Source organism: Hemicordylus capensis, chromosome 6, assembly GCF_027244095.1.
Source record: "Hemicordylus capensis ecotype Gifberg chromosome 6, rHemCap1.1.pri, whole genome shotgun sequence".
Classification (NCBI taxonomy): domain Eukaryota; kingdom Metazoa; phylum Chordata; class Lepidosauria; order Squamata; family Cordylidae; genus Hemicordylus; species Hemicordylus capensis.
Genome location: NC_069662.1, coordinates 87,088,422 through 87,106,590, shown reverse-complemented (window position 1 = coordinate 87,106,590; position 18,169 = coordinate 87,088,422). Strand labels below are relative to the sequence as shown.

At 41.4% G+C, this 18,169-nt stretch overlaps 1 protein-coding gene across 4 annotated transcripts in view; it reads left to right on the top strand.

Annotated features, from left to right (window-relative positions):
* The window catches only part of SUGCT (succinyl-CoA:glutarate-CoA transferase), a 475,994-nt gene extending 466,742 nt beyond the window's left edge, over window positions 1-9,252 (top strand). For 3 of the 4 annotated variants that reach the window (XM_053264039.1, XM_053264038.1, XM_053264045.1), the window contains exon 14: window positions 8,250-9,252. In XM_053264039.1, the coding sequence (XP_053120014.1) occupies window positions 8,250-8,413 (164 nt within the window). In that variant the 3' untranslated portion in view covers window positions 8,414-9,252. The remainder of the gene's footprint in view (window positions 1-8,249) is intronic. The other variant, XM_053264044.1, reaches the window with a different exon arrangement.
* The last annotated feature ends 8,917 nt before the right edge of the window (window positions 9,253-18,169 follow it).

The following is an 18,169-nucleotide window of genomic DNA, read 5'->3' as shown; positions in this document are numbered from 1 at the left end:
GCCCTGCCTTTACTCCCCCCCAGCTCCAAATGCTGAGTGTTCTTTTAAGAATTTAAAATTAAAATGAAACAGATGATTGCTTGGAATAAGAGGGAGCAGGAGAATCGCAGCAGCCTGACAGATGGGCAGTCCAATCCTATGATGGCACTTCAGCTGCCGGATTTGCAAAGAGAGGATTGCACCATATCCGTAGCAGCTAAAGTGACATCAGGTGCTAGGCAAATGGGTAACAGCCATGTCCTGCTTAGCATTCAAATGTTTGCCCTCTCTATATTCCTCCATGCCACAGGGCTTTTTGTGGTGCTGTCAGGTCCTGGCACTAGGGTTATTTTACGTAACACAGAATTCACTATGAATGTTAATTCTGCCCTGCATGATGCGTGTGAATTGTCAACAGAAGTATACACATTATCTCCTGTTTGTTCTTGGGATAGTATTGAATGTATATTGTCAGATCTAGAATACATATGTGTATCTTGGATGGAAAAGTGCATATCAGGAAAATCCAGAAAGCATTCTAGAATGTTTTCATGTCATTTTTGAGAAAGGCCTTGTAATTCAGACAAATGTCCAACTCACACTTTGAAAAAGCAAAAGGCTGTAAACCTTTTACAAAAAGAACAATGTTTTCTACAAAAAGAACAATGTTTATATCTAATTTACTGTAAAGAGTTCCCAAAGTGCTATTCTGTATGCTTAATGTTATTGTAACCTTATATTGTTCGATGCCTTGTGAAGATGACATTCATAAAAGTGGAGTATATATTTATAAAATGAAATAAAATAGGCAAATATAATTCCATATGCCTAACACATTTTGAGGGAAAACTTTCTTCATCAGGGAAAAAATAAAGAGGATGTGTGTGAAGAAAGAATCCAGCTGTATTGGATATTTCCAGGTAGTCTTTGAGGTAGACATTGCCATGAATCTCCAGACAAGAGGCCAACTCATATATCGTCAAAACACCATAGAGGCTTCTGGACTATTTCAAGCGCTGCAGAGTGAATCACATGGATCAGTTGAATTGTGTTATCAGTTATCTCATACCATGTCATTCTCTGGAGTCCAGCACCATTTGCATTCGAAGGAGCCACATAATTCAGTCTACCCACATGGTTCCTCTGTAGAGATATTATTGAAGTAGTGACCCCCATGGACCTTCAGTAATGTGAACTAGGACACAGGTATGATTTTTGACAGTGGGTCAATTCAGACATAATGTGGAGCCATAAAACCTGGCATTGTGATGTCCTCCAGGCCTCAATAGCACTTGCCCCTGCCTCTGTGTGTACAGGTCAGTAGAATTTTATTTCTAATCCTGCTTAATAATAAACCAGAATCAATCATTATGTCCAGACCAAGCGACCATGGCTTATTCTAACCAGTGTTCAAAAATAAAAATGATCTGAACCTGAAAATCAGTCTTGGGTTCAGATCCTGGTTTATTTTAAAACTTTGCTTAGAATAAACCAGGATCACTTACCATGGCCACATTCACACGTAACAGGAAATTGTTACCTCTGGTAACAATCATCACCTCTGGTTCCCAAACCTGAACATTTGAACCGGGGTTATTAAAAAAATAAAGGACCCGTGGTTTCCCTCCACAAACCGCACATTGTCACCTTCATTTCCCTCTCAGTTTTTTCTGCTGGGCCTCTAGTTTGCCTGTGCCAGCATTACATATGAACACTGGTATCCAGTTTCACCTCTCTAAAACTGGAGTTATGCTCAGTGGAAGCTCCTCCCTCACTCTGGCTCCTATTGGCTGTGTGGCCTGTCCTTCAGGAAAGAAGGAAGCCTGCACAGCCAGCTCCCTCGCCTCTCTGCAGTCTTGCTGACTTAAAGTATGAAAGTGAAGAGAAGGAATATATCATCTAACCATATGTATTGGTGCAGGACAATATATCATGAGTTATCTTTGATGCTCCATTAGCTTTTTGGCTCCAGCCAAATTACTTGACAAATTCTTGACATCATACGAAATAAACTGGAACATTGCATGGGTAATAAACCCATGCAATGTTCCAGTTTATTCCGTGTGATGACTTTTCACATATCTGGTATAATGTGTACAAATAAGTACCATATGATGTAAAGTCATCATGTAATGAGTCCCTTTCCTCCATTCAGGTCAATGGTGGCCACTGGTGGGGATAGGGAAACATATTCCCTATATGATGACATTGCACCATATGGTATTTTACTCTACAAATTGGAGAGGTGAAAATTCGTCCCATAGAAGTGGCTGGGATGCTGGTATATTCTCCGGCAGGAAGTGGCAGACAATCTCTCAGTTAGAAGTCATACATCACTTTGGGATGCCTGGCAAGGCTACAGTGTGCATTTGTGCCATTAGTATTTTTTGAGAAACCCTAATAATTATTAATTAATTAATTAATAATGCAAACAAGAGTCCTGGCACATCTGTTATTTATCAATTAACCCTTTTTGTATGGAAAAACCAACTTATTTAAGAATGTGTGTCTGTGTGTGCATGCACATATGTACAAGTATGTGGAATTAATCTGGGCATCAAGCATCTCCTGATGTTTGGAAAATAGCTGGTACATGTCTCTGTCTCTGCCTTTGTACTCTTTCATCTCAGAAATCTACCATTAAAACTCCTGTACTGTTTAGCCTTTTAAAAAGAAATCTTTTAATTCTCTTGGGACCTCATGTAACAAAATGATGCTTCCACTGTCTTATCTGTCTTTTATATCTTATGTTTTAATGTGTTTTATGTGTCTTAACTTTATGGCTTTGTTCGGCGCCTGGGATGTTATGGCAGAGAGGCGCCAAATAAACAAAATTTATTAAGATGATGTAGAGTTCAAGTACTAGGGAAGACTCTGAAACAGTTTTGTACTATAATGGATATAATGTTTATATGAATGGCTGCTCCATGAAACCTTGGTGATAAAGCAGTATCTGGAGTCACTTGCCACATAAGTCAAAATATGACAATATATTTGGTGTGTGGACCTTCACATATAGAAGAATGAATGTTCAGTTTTTACATGCAAAATGTGTGCTTTTCCCAGAAAATTATTCCAAATTCTTTCTTAATACAAGACTAGTTTTTAAAGACATTATCTGGTGAATAGATTGCAGTAAGTGACTGGAAGGCAGGACTCTTGGGTTCAGTTCATAGCATTGATTTGGATCATAGTCTGAAAGAGCTCAGGTATGGACTTATTGTACCTGCCCCAAACCTATCCAGTTTTCCTTATGCACAGGCCATACACTGTGTAGAATCTGGAGTGTATTTTGTTCCAAACCAAGAGTTTTCAAGGTTTCTTTGAGAGTAAGAGCTGCATACTCACATCTTCATATGCCTGAGAATCACTAGATCTTGGAGCACATCCAATCAGCATTTGAAAGGATCAGAGTATGTATCAAAGTCCTCATATTCTGTTCCACTGAGTGTTTCCTGAACACCATACCATGGATAGGAACAAAATCTGGTTTGTTTTTGTTTTGTTTGTTTATCATATTTATATACCACCTGACAAATACACCCTAGGCGGTGCACATAAGTTTAGGACTGATAATGTACCCTATACAGATGAATTTGTTAAGTCGTCGTACTAATTGCTATGGATAGGTAAACTGACACCAACCACCACCACCACCACCACCACCAGTCCACCACCACCAACCACCACCACCACCAACCACCACCAACCACCACCAGGTAAACTGACACCAACCACCACCACCACCAACCACCACCACCACCACCACCACCAGTCTCAGTTTAACTCAGAAATTGACAGCTTCCTTCTCCCCCAAATTGGGAAGAAATTGAACCATCTTCTGAGCCAAACTGAGACTCAGAAATTACTTCCGATCCTCCCCTCTAGTTCCCCCAATCATACTCCATGCCCCGCCCCCATGTCCCACTTTCCAAAACAAATTCTTCTCTGCCCTTTACTTACGATTGCAGTGGCAGGAAGTGGCAGGAGGGAGGTTGTTTTCTAGTTTTCCTCCACCTTTTGTGCACTTTGGAGCAGCATGCCAGGAAAAAAGAGAGTACGAAGTAAACCCCACCCCCCGCTTTGTTGCCCTGCTCCACAGTGCATAATGAAGATAGGTGTAGCCTTTGAGAAGATCCAAGGGCCACCATGCCTGTCTTCCTAATGCATCAGAGTAGTATGTTAGGCTGATAAAGGGCGGGGCACCCCTCCCCACTCCCTGAGCATTGCCACTGCTGTTCCTGCCACTTGACCTGGATCTTGGCGTTGGTGCTGGCTGTTGTATCAGTAGAGATTTGGCATGTCTGCAATATGCATCCATTCAAATGAAATACTCATTAATAGGAGCCTGATATCCATACACACTCATATGAATATGGGAAGCAGAGTTTAAATATATCATATCATATGTGATATTTTCTTTGAAAGCCTTTGTATGTTTGCTTTTAAATCAGTAATTCCAACCTTTCCAGCCCCAAAACTCACTGTAAATCTCAATCTGAAACATGAGGCCCATTTTCCATCTTTCTCTCTCCAGCTATCATTGCTTTAAAAAAAAAATCATTTACCAGGCGATCACTCTTCATGGTGTTTAATGGAGATACACAGGCAGCATACACAGGTCTGTGCTCTGAAGAAGCTTGTGATCTAAAAACCTAAAATATGTAGTGGGGACAACTCGGGAGAGAGGAGAAATGCTGTTAAACAAACTTAAAGTTGGTTACAATCAAGAGTGAGGATTAACTGAATAAGCCAGGATATAAGAAAAGAGGGTTTTGAGAAGAGTTGTAGGAAGGGAGAGAGGTGGCACCACCTATATGAAAAGGAGAGTTCCATTTGTAGGGGGCAGCAAGGGGGTAATGTGCAGAGACATTTAAGAGAATAGATCTGTGGCTGTGGTAGAATTGAAAGACCAGAGGTCATAGGTGGAGACTTGTTGAGAAACAAAGAGGTGAAAGATCAGGTGGAGCAAGGTCATAGATAGCACCAGTAGGGGGGAAATGCTAATTTGTGATGTGTAAACTGAGGACCCATGCTCTAGATGGTTTTACATTCATAAATATTCATATTCTGTAGAGTTCACTGATGGATTCCTTTTTAGGAACTCTGTAGTCCTTCAACTTTTTGTGCAGAAGGCAAGGCAGCACTTATGTCACTGTGAAACCTTTTGATATTAAGGCTGATCTATCTCCTTATTAATGTTTGATGCCTATTTGCTACCTCTTTGTTTTGATTAATTTAATCTCAAGGATTTATTTGATTGATTGATTGATTCATTTGATTCATTCATTCATTTGCTGAGGTTTCCCTCAACACTGATTCTGGCATTTGAGATCAGCAAAATATATAACGCCCAAATGCTTTAGACCAGGGCTGACCAACCTGAAACACTCCAACTACTGGAGGACTACAACAACTCCCATAATCCGTAGCTATTGGCCAGTGTGGCTGGAGATGGTTATAGAGTTTCAGGTTGATCACTCCTGCTTTACAGGGGAAGAGAGAGAGAGATATATCAAAACATAAGACAAGAATTTATCTTGCAACCAAGGCAACCAATATAAGCTTAAAAAGAGAGAGAAATAGTTGCTAGTCAATGAAGATTCAGTTTATAAACAGCACAAAATGTGAAAGGCATAGGGCCATAGGAAGCTGCCATATACTGAGTCAGACCATTGGTCTATCTAGCTTAGTATTGTCTTCACAGACTGGCAGCGGCTTCTCCAAGGTTGCAGGCAGGAATCTCTTTCAGACCTATCTTGGAGAAGCCAGGGAGGGAACTTGCTTTCCCCAAAGTGGCTCCATCCCCTGAGGGGAATATTTTACAGTGCTGCTCACACTTCTTGTCTCCCATTCATATGCAACCAGGGTGGACCCTGCTTAGTTAAGGGGACAAGTCATGCTTGCTACCACAAGACCAGCTCTCCTCTCTTTCTGTCTTAATAGTTTTGCTTTTAAAGAATGCTTAGAAAAGCAGTCTAAAGGAATGCACTGTGTTTATATAGTGTGTTATGTTCTTTACCCACTGAAAACTCAGAAACCCAAGTCTCTGTGTGTCTCAAATTTTGCAGTAGCATTAGTTCAATTGTTGGCTCCACAGAACCTTTACAACTCTACTGATGAAGAAAAAGAAGAAAAGTGTCCTTGGTTAATAATCTGATCCAAACTGCAATGTCAAAACTGGATGTTAGGAGAATGGTCTATTCAATTAAGATCGGAGTATGTTATGCTGGGAGTCTGTGGACAGATATATTTCCCCCCAACTCCTTTTACTGAATCTGATTCATAATCATCAGTGCACACAATGTCCTTCTGGATCTCCTGCTGGAAATAAGGGACATAGACTTGTAAACATAAAAACCCACAAAATAATTCCATAGCCATCCATCCTGAGCTAAACAGCTTTGTTAGTAGCCCTAGTTTAGGAAATCCCAAGAATGGTTTGAATATTGTGTGGCAGCTGACAAAAAGATAAGGAATTTGTATAATGTACATGATGCCAGAAGTGCTTTGTGAGCAAATTTAGAAGAGGGATTTGGGCATTTCAGTAAGCGATCATGAAGGACTGCTTCTCATTTTATAATGTAAACACACAAGATCACTCTTGTGGTTTAATTCTTTGAACATAAATGAAACTCTGTGGGTGGAATGAAAACATGCAACTAGTTCTGAGGTACCCATGAACTATGAGACTATGAAAGTGGCTCTGTTACTTTGTGGGTCTGGCTTATAGCTAGATGTGTGCATTGGTAAATTGAACATTAGATATGTGCATTGATCATGTATGGAATGATCATTTATTTATGTGTCCTGCCAGAAAAAAAACGTTATCCTCCATGGTCTGTGGTTGATATGGTTGGCGCTATCAGTTTAAGCAGAATATCTTATGACTGATGACTGCAACTTTCATTGCTGTTCTCTTAGGGCTGATCTGCACCTGTATGTACATTATTCAGCGTCTAATACTGAATCTTTTTAGCCTGGCTTTTAATGATATCTAGTCTTAATTATAATGAGTTTTAATCTGGTTTAAATGTTGTTGTTGTTGTTTTAACTATTGTATTATGTGTTTTAGATTTTCATGTAAACCACCCTGAGCCACTTTAGGAAGGGCGGTATATAAATCGAATGAATGAATGAATAAATATTCATCAGCTTGTAGTTAAATGTGTGAATGCTTCTACTGAACGTAATATATATGGAGTGGGGGCACAATGAAATCTCTGGGTGTTTTGACCTGACATAGCCCATTCACACATGCAAGTCATCACATGATGTTGCAATCAAGAGAAGAACATATGTGAACTTACTCTAACTTTTGTCACAAGCATCTGAGAATAGATTCATATAACCCTATATTTTCCATAGATTTACGTCTTTCCCACCTTTTGTTGTCAAGGGTTCAATATCTTTGTTTCATGACTCTTTCTAGAAATGTTGAGTATGTTATGGTCTGAGCTCAGGAAGTGACATAGTTCAAATCCACTTTAAAAGCAGCTTGTTTTGCCTTCGACATTAACAATCTGTCTTGAGTTTGGGTGCTGATAACACAATTGGTGGCAAACATTACCAAAAGTGAGAAAGCATTCTCTCAGGGTGTCATTTATCTAGGCCTGCCTCCTCCATCCTTTTTGCAGTTTTAACGAGGGAAGAGATGAAATACAGAATGTCCCATCAGAAAAATAGCATCAGAAAACGTCCCATCAGAAAAATAACAATACTTGAGCCATGATACTACTAGCTATGGATGCAGAAGCAACTAGAACCATTTCAGTTGTGATGGCAGATTTTACAACAGTATCTTGTTATGATGTCCAAAATTACTCTTAACTTAATCTCCTTCACAGGGTTGTTCTGAAGGTAAAATGAAATAACCCGTATGAAATAACCATAGAGGAAGGGTGGGATATAAATGTAATTGATTGCTATAAATAAAATAAGTTTATAATGAATAAGAATAATTAACCCATTCTGTTTTTCATTGTTGTTGTTGCTATTACTATTGACCGACATTACGAGGGAAAGTATTCAAAGTAATCTCATTGAAGTTCGGCAATGCCTAACTTTTTAATTTGGGGGGACTACTAGGGGTAATTTCCCTCCTGTCGGCCAGCATTAAAACCTGCAAAATATATACATAGAATATATACCTCAAGGCACAGTTTGTGATAGCTGGCACTTCTTATACCAGCACAGGAAGAGATCATTCTATGCAAAATTAACCATGACAATTATTTCTTCCCTTTCTTTTTCGTCTTTTCTTTTGCCAGGCCCAGCTGTAAGGTACAGCCAGTTTGGAGTGACCAAGCCAAAAAACCCTCCTCTTGTTGGTCAGCACACAGTTGATGTACTGAAGGGTACTCTGGGATATAAGGATGATGTCATACAGGAACTGCTGAGCTCTGGAGTTGTAGCTCAGTATGAACTCATGTGACAAGATCTGGCTTCCATCTCTAATGGAGAAGAAGAAACTAACTAGGATCTCTTCCATTTTCACAATCTGCTGTTGGAGATATGATTACATTCTTAACATGATTTTGTCATAATCAAAAGCATAGCTGGATCCAAAATATCAACCTGCAAAGTTTTAGAAATAATCTACTTTTGCTACCTGACAGGCACAACTATATATTTTTGTAAAATCCAATTGCCAAATCCCTGAATGGCTAATCACTTCTCAGATTTGATTTTATCTAGTAAATGTAGTCTTTATCATAACAGTAATAACTTGCAAAGTAGATCTACATAAAGTGTAATAGGTTTTCTTTCTGTTTTAAAAATAACATTTCATATACCAAAAACATGTAACAAACTAAGGCTGCAATGGGAGAGGGAAGAGATGGCCAGGGGAAAGGGGAAATTAAGGAATGGGTGAGAGGAAAACAAGAAAATAAATCAGGTTTTAATAAATCATCCAAGGTTTTATGGTGTGTGCCCTGCCCATGAGTTCCACAACAGCAAGCTGCCCAAAGGTCTCTGTGTAGTGCCAGATAGCATGGTAAGTGTCCTCTTGCACTGGTCTTTAAATGCAATCTTTTTGCATTGGACAGCACAGTAGATAGATCCTCAGTCAACTGGATCAAGAGGATGTGTTGACCTGTGAGGTGTTTGGCAGCCAGTGCTACAGTCAGATAATTGCAACCCTTAGATGCTCCAGTGTAGGCCTGAATTGAAATGTCCCTCCTATTGTTGCTGTTATTTTCATAGGAGGCAAAAATGAATAAATAAACCAGTACTGAGATTCCAAATTAAAATCCATCATACATTCCATGACCGCAGTTTCAATAGTGTCTTTCTCTTATTGGTGAATTGCATATTGGTGAATTTCAAAAAGTCTAACCATCATCTAAGAGCTCCTAATTGCGTGAGTAAAGCTAGTAGAATGTAGCCCATAATTAACAGCACGCAATACATGAAAGCAAAACCACTTTTTGTATACAAAGCAATACGGCATTTCTTCAGGCACAGTGGGGCCAGGGGGACCCATGATCGTTCAGTCTTGCAGGCATATAATTTAGATCAAAAGTAAATTCTGAACAAGAAGATTCAAAACGTTTTGTGTGTGCTACAGTGAAGCAATACCCTCTGTTTCTTGAAACTAAATAAGACTAACCCAAACTGACACTCAACAAATAATGACCATATTTCACTCAAAGCACCGGAAACAGGCCTGCCAATATAAGTGGCCTGTCACTTTGTTTCCAGTTTAACAAACAACATCCACTGCATTAGACTTGAGCTTCACAACTCAACTCAACTTTACTTTCAAGGAGGAAAAAAGGAAAGAAAATTATTACATAATTAAGTTGGAAAGGCACTGCACTGTGGTTGCTTGCATTTGAAGTTCTGCAGCAGGGGTTTCCTTTGTTAGCTTATTTTGTATATTTTAATGCATTTTCATTTTCAGATCTCCTACTAAACTTTTTTCCTCCCTGTATTGTGTGTGTGTGTGTGTGTGTATGTGTGTGACGTTATAGTCACAGTACCAAAGTCAATATTTTGCCCATATGCTAAATACATCATTATATCCCAAATGGCATGATGCCTCTAACCATCAAAAGTTTGGTGTGAGTGCCAAAGGGGGTGAACATGGGCAAGAGAAAAAGGTTGGGAGGAGTAATTGCAGAAGTCGCCTTTATGCCAAGAAGAGCAGCAAAGGTTAATGAGAGAAACAATGACTGGAAATCAGCTTTAGATAAAGTTGTCTGGTCCTAAATGGAATATTGCTTATTGTTGAAAGCTGTTCTTTCCAAAGTCATATTTACAAATATGCATGCTGTTTTCCTTAGTGAAGGCCATTTCTTTCTCATTTTCAAAAACAGAATATAAGATACAGTGAAACCATGCTCAGCTTGGTTCAAGGTCTGCTAAAGGACATTTTTCAATAGTTTGTCAAGCTATGGAAAGAACTAAGTCTCACAAAACCAACGCCTGCAAATCAGAGTAGCCCCATCGGCTTAGATTTTCATTCCACAGTTTATTTGTTCCGGTGTTGACATTCAAGCCACACAAATATGAAGTCCATTTTCATTTCCTTTAGGCCATAACCCTGTCATCCATACAAATATGATTTTCGTAGCAGGAATGTTACTGAAAGACTTGCTTGAACTTAGGGGCTTTATAATTAGATCCTAAACATGTTTGCTCAAAAATAAGCCACAGTGAGCTAAAGGGGACATACTTCATTGTGAGTAGGCTTAGGCCTCATTCAGATGGCATGCTAATGCTCAGTTACACTTACCTGTGGTTGATGTTTCTCATTGTCCGAATGCAGGAAAATCCTACATCCACAATTCTGCTGTCGCTTCCAAACCACCCTTGGCTTGAGGTTGGGTTGGTTTCTGGAACCATAGCTCCACTAACAAACCTGGGTTTTTTACTGAAGCTTCTCTCATGAGCAGCCCCCCCCCCCCCGCATTTCACAACCAATAGTTGCTGGTGGACTGAGGCACATGGAGGGAGATTGCTGGCGGAGGGAATGAAACCGGAGTTGCTGGATCATCTGACTCTTGGCTTCTGAGGTTAACCTCAGGTAAGCTTACCCATTATGATTTTGCTTGTCGTGTGAATTGAGCCTTAGAGTTCTTTCCAGTGTCTTTCGCCTATAGCAATCAATGCTGAGAGGATATAAATCACAGCTTGACTCAGTAAAACAGGGAATGATCATTTCTTAGCACATCAACCAACCTATTAATTTTGACCCATGGCTGTCCTTAAGCTGCTTCCAACTCAACAAGAGGCAACGTGCTTCAAATTCTACTTCCTCTGGCAAATTTAGAAATAGGGGTCTGCACTTCAAAAATTATATCTGGTCTCTGTTTTAAATATAATGATCTTGTTTTTGTGCATTCATTTGAATCACATTCATGACACCATGAATTCATCCATTTTTGTTCCCATTTGTTTCAATGAGGGCAAGTCCCTCAGTTTCCTCTACCCATAATTTTGTTGCTTTCTGGTCAATCTACATGAAATTTGCAGACTTGTGATGACCCCTCCAAGAGATTGGCCTGCCAAATTTCATACAGATGCCACCAGCGTGATCCATATTACAGATAGTTTCAAAGAATATACCTACTAGAAACAGATTTATTTCATCAGAAAAACCAGCTCCAATCCTCTTCCCTATAATTTACAGTTTCACAGCGCCATCACTCCTGAACAAAACAGCAGCCCCTTAAGTATTAGGGATGTGCATGGAAATGGATTATGCATCTTGTTTCAAGTTCAAAACAAAATACAGATGGCTAAAATGTTTCATCAAAACAACGGTTGAGCTGGTTGTTTTGACTAAACAAAACCTGAAAGGTTTTGAGTGTTTTGGCCATTGGGGACAATGGGGACAATGGGGAAACTCAAAACACCCCATTGTTCCCCATGGGTAGCTCCTAGGGACACTAAAGTGGGTTGAGTGGTAGAACATGATGGGTGCTACCTACTACCAGACCTACAAAATAAATGGGAAAGTAAGCGATTTTAAACAAATGTTTAACCTTTCCTCAAAACCCTCATAGGATCCCTTGGATCCTTTTCTCCAAAACCGATAACCTCTGTGTGGTCCCCTCAAACTGGAAACAAGGTATTATTTATCCAATATACAAAAAAGGCAATAGGCAGGAGCCTTCTAATTTCTGTCCAATCAGCCTCCTGAATGTATCCTTCAAATTATACACTCAACACCTTTTAAACAAGCTGGAGGATCGGGCAGATATGTTGAAATTGTTTTACCCAGAGCTGGCAGGCTTCCATAGCACTCACAGCACAATAGATCACTGTATCACCTTAAAGGCTTTGATCCAGAAATGTGCCAACAGTAATTAAAAACACCTTTATATTGGATTTATTGACCTTTCATCAGCTTTTGAGTCCTTAGATCTAGATTTTGGGAAAAGCTTAAGAGGACTGACATTGACAGATGGCTTTTCAGGTTACTGACTGAACTGCACTCTAATCTCATGACCAGGGTTAGAGTGGGCTGACAAGGATCACAATTTGACCCCATTTTATTAATTAGAAGAGTCAAACAGGGCTGTCTATTGGCTCCCTTTTTATTTAATTTTTATATAAATGATATAGTGCAGGCCATGGTGTCAGAAAATTTCCCCCTACACCCACTTGATGGATGCAAAGTCTCGAACTTGATGTACGCTGACGATATGGCACCTACATCTTTTGTCAAGTTTGGGCTTAGAAGAATGCTGGTCAGATTGGGCAATTTCTGCAAGGAGAAGTTGAGGATCAACTATGATAAAACAAAAAGTGGTAGTTTTGGGTACCAGTAGAATCAAACACTACCAACACTACTACTACAAATATTTATATACAGGTGAAACTCGGAAAATTAGAATATCGTGCAAAAGTCCATTAATTTCAGTAATGCAAATTAAAAGGTGAAACTGATATATGAGACAGACGCATTACATGCAAAGCGAGATAAGTCAAGCCTTAATTTGTTATAATTGTGATGATCATGGCGTACAGCTCATGAAAACCCCAAATCCACAATCCCAGAAAATTAGAATATTACATGGAACCAAGAAGACAAGGATTGAAGAATAGAACAATATCGGACCTCTGAAAAGTATAAACATGCATATGTATTCAGTACTTGGTTTGGGCCCCTTTTGCAGCAATTACTGCCTCAATGTGGTGTGGCATGGATGCTATCAGCCTGTGGCACTGATGAGGTATTATGAAAGACCAGGATGCTTCATTAGCGGCCTTCAGCAATTCTGCATTGTTTGGTCTCATGTCTCTCATCCTTCTCTTGGCAATGCCCCATAGATTCTCTATGGGGTCAGGTCAGGCGAGTTTGCTGGCCAATCAAGCACAGTACACTGTATACTTTTCAGAGGTCCGATATTGTTCTATTCTTCAATCCTTGTCTTCTTGGTTCCATGTAATATTCTAATTTTCTGAGATTGTGGATTTGGGGTTTTCATGAGCTGTACGCCATGATCATCACAATTATAACAAATTAAGGCTTGACTTATCTCGCTTTGCATGTAATGCGTCTGTCTCATATATCAGTTTCACCTTTTAATTTGCATTACTGAAATTAATGGACTTTTGCACGATATTCTAATTTTCCGAGTTTCACCTGTACCGATCTTCAACCAAAGTTCACAAAGCAGTTTACAAAGAAAAATAAATAATACATAAATAAAATGGTCCCCGGCCTCCAAAGGGCTCACAATCTAAAAGAAACATAAGACAGATAACAGCAACAGCCACTGGTGGGGTGCTGTGCTGGGGCTGGATTGAGCCAGTTGCTCTCCCCCTGCTAAATATAAGAGAATCACCACTTTTAAAAGGTGTCTCTTTGCTCAGGTAGCAGGCATTAGGGTGGACAACTAATACTCTGCAAATGGAGCAGTGCCCCTCCTTTACATATTTGGGTGTCTCCTTTCAGAAATCTTTATCTTGGTTGGTCCATCTTCATGCAGCTCTATTTACTGCATGATGTACAGTGGGGATAATTTTAAAAGTCTTCTTGGGTGGCGGGATGGGGGGGATCAATTAACAGGTCCTGCACTCAAAATATTTCAGGGCAAAGTAATTCTGCACCTTTATGGGGCAGAGATTTGTGAGTGGAATGTGAAAGTGAGAGAGAAATTAGAAATAGTTCAGAATAATTTCCTGAGGGAAATTCTGGGCCTTCTCCCGGGCACCACTGCTGCGCATCTAAGAATGGAGGTGGGACTGCTTTCAATTTCTATTAGAGGTCAACTGATACTGCTAAAATATTTTAAGAAACTTGACAATCTTCCAGAAGACCATCTAGTTAAATCATGCTATTGGCACTACCAAGAGGGGAATCAGTGGGCAAATAACACTATCCCATATTCTGCCTTCACTAGAGGAACTTAAGTCCTGGGATAAGGGGAAAAAAATCCATGATTGGCTCCTAAAGCAGGATGCCAGCTGAGATGCTGGTTTGGTCCAACATTCAAAGGTCTCCCTATGGTATTCTCACATCAGGAAAAATATGACTACTACTAAACTACTAAACCTCATCAGCACACCACTAAGATACGAATTTACCAGTTTACATTTTCAAACGATGCCCTTGGCAAATCTTGACGGCAGGTTTCATCTCTGCCCATTACATCCTACATTGCTCCTTTTATGGAACAATAAGAGAAAAAACTAGGTATGTGTGGAACATTCCAGATACAAAACGTTTTGTACCCAAAACAGCCCGTTTTGAGTGTTTTGTAGACAAAACAAAACAGTCCAGATCCAGAAGTTTTGTATGCAAAACAAAACGTCCCTGTTTCGGCTACAAAACGTTTTGTTGTTTCGGACCTCAATTTTGTGGTGATATCTGAGTCAGTCTCCATTTTGTGTCTGACATCTCTTTGAATTTCCCGCCCTTCCAGCCTTCCAATCGACCTAAAGTATGGGCTGACCTGCTGACAATTCCCTCCTTGTTCCCCAATGGCTATTTTGCTTCTTGCCACTCTTTACTGACCCCACATTGGCCAGGAGAAGGGTCGAAGAAAGAGCAAGGGTGGGGGGGGGGAGTTCAAGGAGGGGTTTTCATCCAGCAAGTTAGTAGTCGCCATTCTGCCTTTCTGCCTCATTGGAGAGAGAGAGAGAGAGAGAGAGAATGAACTAGTTTGCAGCATTGCATTCCTCAAGTTGCCGATGCCGTGCCATTGCCTATGCCTGCCTTGTTGCCAGCCTGAGCCCAGCCTGCTATGGCTACTGCATGTCAGCCTGGGAATGGATTCAGGGGCAGAAGAGTGGGTTGGGTGGTAGTGCCCCAATGGGTGCCTGCCAGTCTGCCACCACTCAGATTCCAAAGGAATTGGGCAAAGGGCTGATTATTTGTGATTTGTTAAAATTTACACGGCTTTAAGATTTTTCCTCATAGGGAATAATGGAGGTTTCCTCATAGGGAATAATGGACACAACCACTCACTTTGGGCAACCCCAGTGGCCTTCCAAGTGAAATTATGGGGCTGCTGAAACCTCCATTATTCCCTATGAGAGAAATCTTAAAGACAAGTAAACTTCAACAAATCACAAAATATCAGCCCTTTGCCCAATTCCTTTGAAACTTGGGTGGTAGCTTCCACCCATTGGACACCACCACCACCCACTTTTTTGCCCTGGGACCCTTTTTATAAACCCAAATTGATTCAGATTCGGATTCTGAAAATTCAGCTACAAAACAAAACGGGGGTGATTCGGATTCAGATAATTTGGGTACAAAACAAAATGGGGGTGTTTCAATTTGGATACCAATTGAAATGAGAAAATTCCAAAATGCACACCCCTGGAAAAAAAAACCCACTAGGAAGCAATTCCCACGATCAATCGAAATTGGGCTAGGGGAGCCTAGCCCAATTTTGCCTGACCATGAGAACCTCCCCTAAGCCCAGGTTAGCAGAGCGAGTGCTCCGATAGCCCAGGCTCTATGATTGTGAGTTGCGGTGCCATGCCAACTCACGAGTAGACCCCGACTAGGAGGTTTAAAAGCAGTATCCCGGCTCGGGGCTCTCTCCAGCATGCCCTGCACACCCACAAAGGGCATGCTGGAGCTTCCAGGGGCTGTGCGGCCCCCAATCCCCCCAGCCCATGCTGGAGCTTCCGGGGGCCATGCGGCCCCCAATCCCCCCACCTCCACCGACTCTGTAAGCAGAGTGATTGCTCCAGACTCCATAGCAGACTGACTGCTCGTCTGCGGGGAGAGCGGGCTTAGCCCGCTCTCCCCGCAAACCCCATCCAGGCTCTTCTTACTGATCATGAGAAGAGCTTCTAGGTCAGATAACTGATGAATTCACAGGTTCTGAAACAGAATGTGTTCATTACTTGCTAGCAGATGCATTTCCTTCTGTTAGTTATCAAGCGACCATTTTTGCTTTATTTTAAAATTAGGAAGAGAACTGTATCTGCTAGCCCTGCTACCCATCTGGCTAAGTGGTAGTTCCAGGACTAGCTCTTTTATTTGAGTTGTACCCATCAGAGTTGTAACTTCAGTTAGGTATTTAGGATTATATCTCTTTTTATTTTTATGCACATTGTTTAGCTGGTTAATGAGGCTATTCTCATGAGCAGCCAAGGCTCGTAGCCTGGGTTAACGGAGAGAGCACACCATTAACCCAGGCTCCAGAATTATGTTTCAATGTGAGCTACTTGCAATCCACACTGGCACAGAGACGAGCACCTAGAGCACCAGTCTCCCAGGGAATCCTTTTGCGCAGTGAAATGTGGGATTCCTCTGGCCTCTGGAATGCTATGTCAGTTGCTGCCGTAACAATCGTGTGTGCTGTGGTGGGCACAGCTGGGGCCAGTCCAGATCATCTGTGGAGAAGGTAGGCTTAACTGTGCCTTTCCCCCACCCACGCAATCATGTGAAAGGCAGTGTTCCCTCTAATTCTTTATCACCAGTGAATGGCAAGAATTTTGTTCTGTGCAGCACTATCAAGGCAGTGTGTGCACATCACACACAAACACACACACACACACACACACCCCTCAACCAGGAATGGTTTTTAAAAAAAAATTCTCCAGCCCCCCCCCCCCCAAATAATTAATGAACAAAAATTTGTAACCTGTTTTAACTCAATCTCCAGTCTCTCTAGGTTGCCGGTCGGGGGAGAGGGGAGCAGCCGCCACCCATCCTCCTCCCTCCCTCCTCCTCCTGCTTTCTCCTCCCCCTGCCCCTTTAACCTTTTTTTACCCCACCTCTGGTCTCTCTGGGCTGCCAGGGTGGAGCTGCTGCCTTCTCCTGTCCTCCTCCCTCCCTCCTCCTCTGGCTTTCTTCTCCCTCTGTCCCTTTAAACTTTTATTACCACCTTGCCTCCAGTCTCTCTGGGCTGCTGGAGGGGAGCCACTGCTGCCTGTCTCCCTCCCTCGCTCCTTGTCTGGATGGAGGATGAGGAGGCTACAGTCCGGCCAGGGGGGAGGCAGAGGCAGCTTGGTAGTGATGAGGAAATGAGGCAATTTTTCCTTTCTCAGCTGGGGAAATGGGGTGCCGGGCAGTTGGGTGGTGGTGGCAGGCGCACCCACCCACAGAGACTGCGCACCCACCAGAAATGGCTGCGCAAGGCCCCAGGGGTTGGTGCGCATGTGCACACGCACACGTGCACTTTAGAAGGAAGCCTGGTGAAAGGCCCCAATATGTTTTTTTATTGTCCTATCACGTCTTATCTGTTTTTCATTAAGCATGATGTTTTATGTTTTATGTTGTTTTATTATGCTTTAATGTTTGTGTTATGACCTGTGGTTACAACAGTAAACTTACTGACTGACTGACTGACTGACTGACGTTCCTAGCATTGCAACAGCTGTCACAACAGCACACTTAGCAACAAGCATAGCCATAAGCTCAACTAGAGCAATTTCAGCCACATTTTGATTGAATACACCTTGCAATTCAGATTGCAGAGCAGACCAGAGCAGTGAGTGAAGCATGAGTTAGTCTCAAGGCCAGACATGGAACTTATCACAGCAATCACCAAGAAATATTATACACACAAACACACAGCTGCCACTGTTCATTTCTCATCACAACACTATCTCACAAACAAAATAAATCACAACTTAAGGAAGGCAGGTAGGCACCCAAGGTTTGCCTTTGTCAATATGAGACCCAGCAAAACCAGATAGTTATAGCAGCAACAGTGCCGCACATTATGCTCGGGGCTGAGAGAACCACAAGATCAAAACTTCCTTTCTC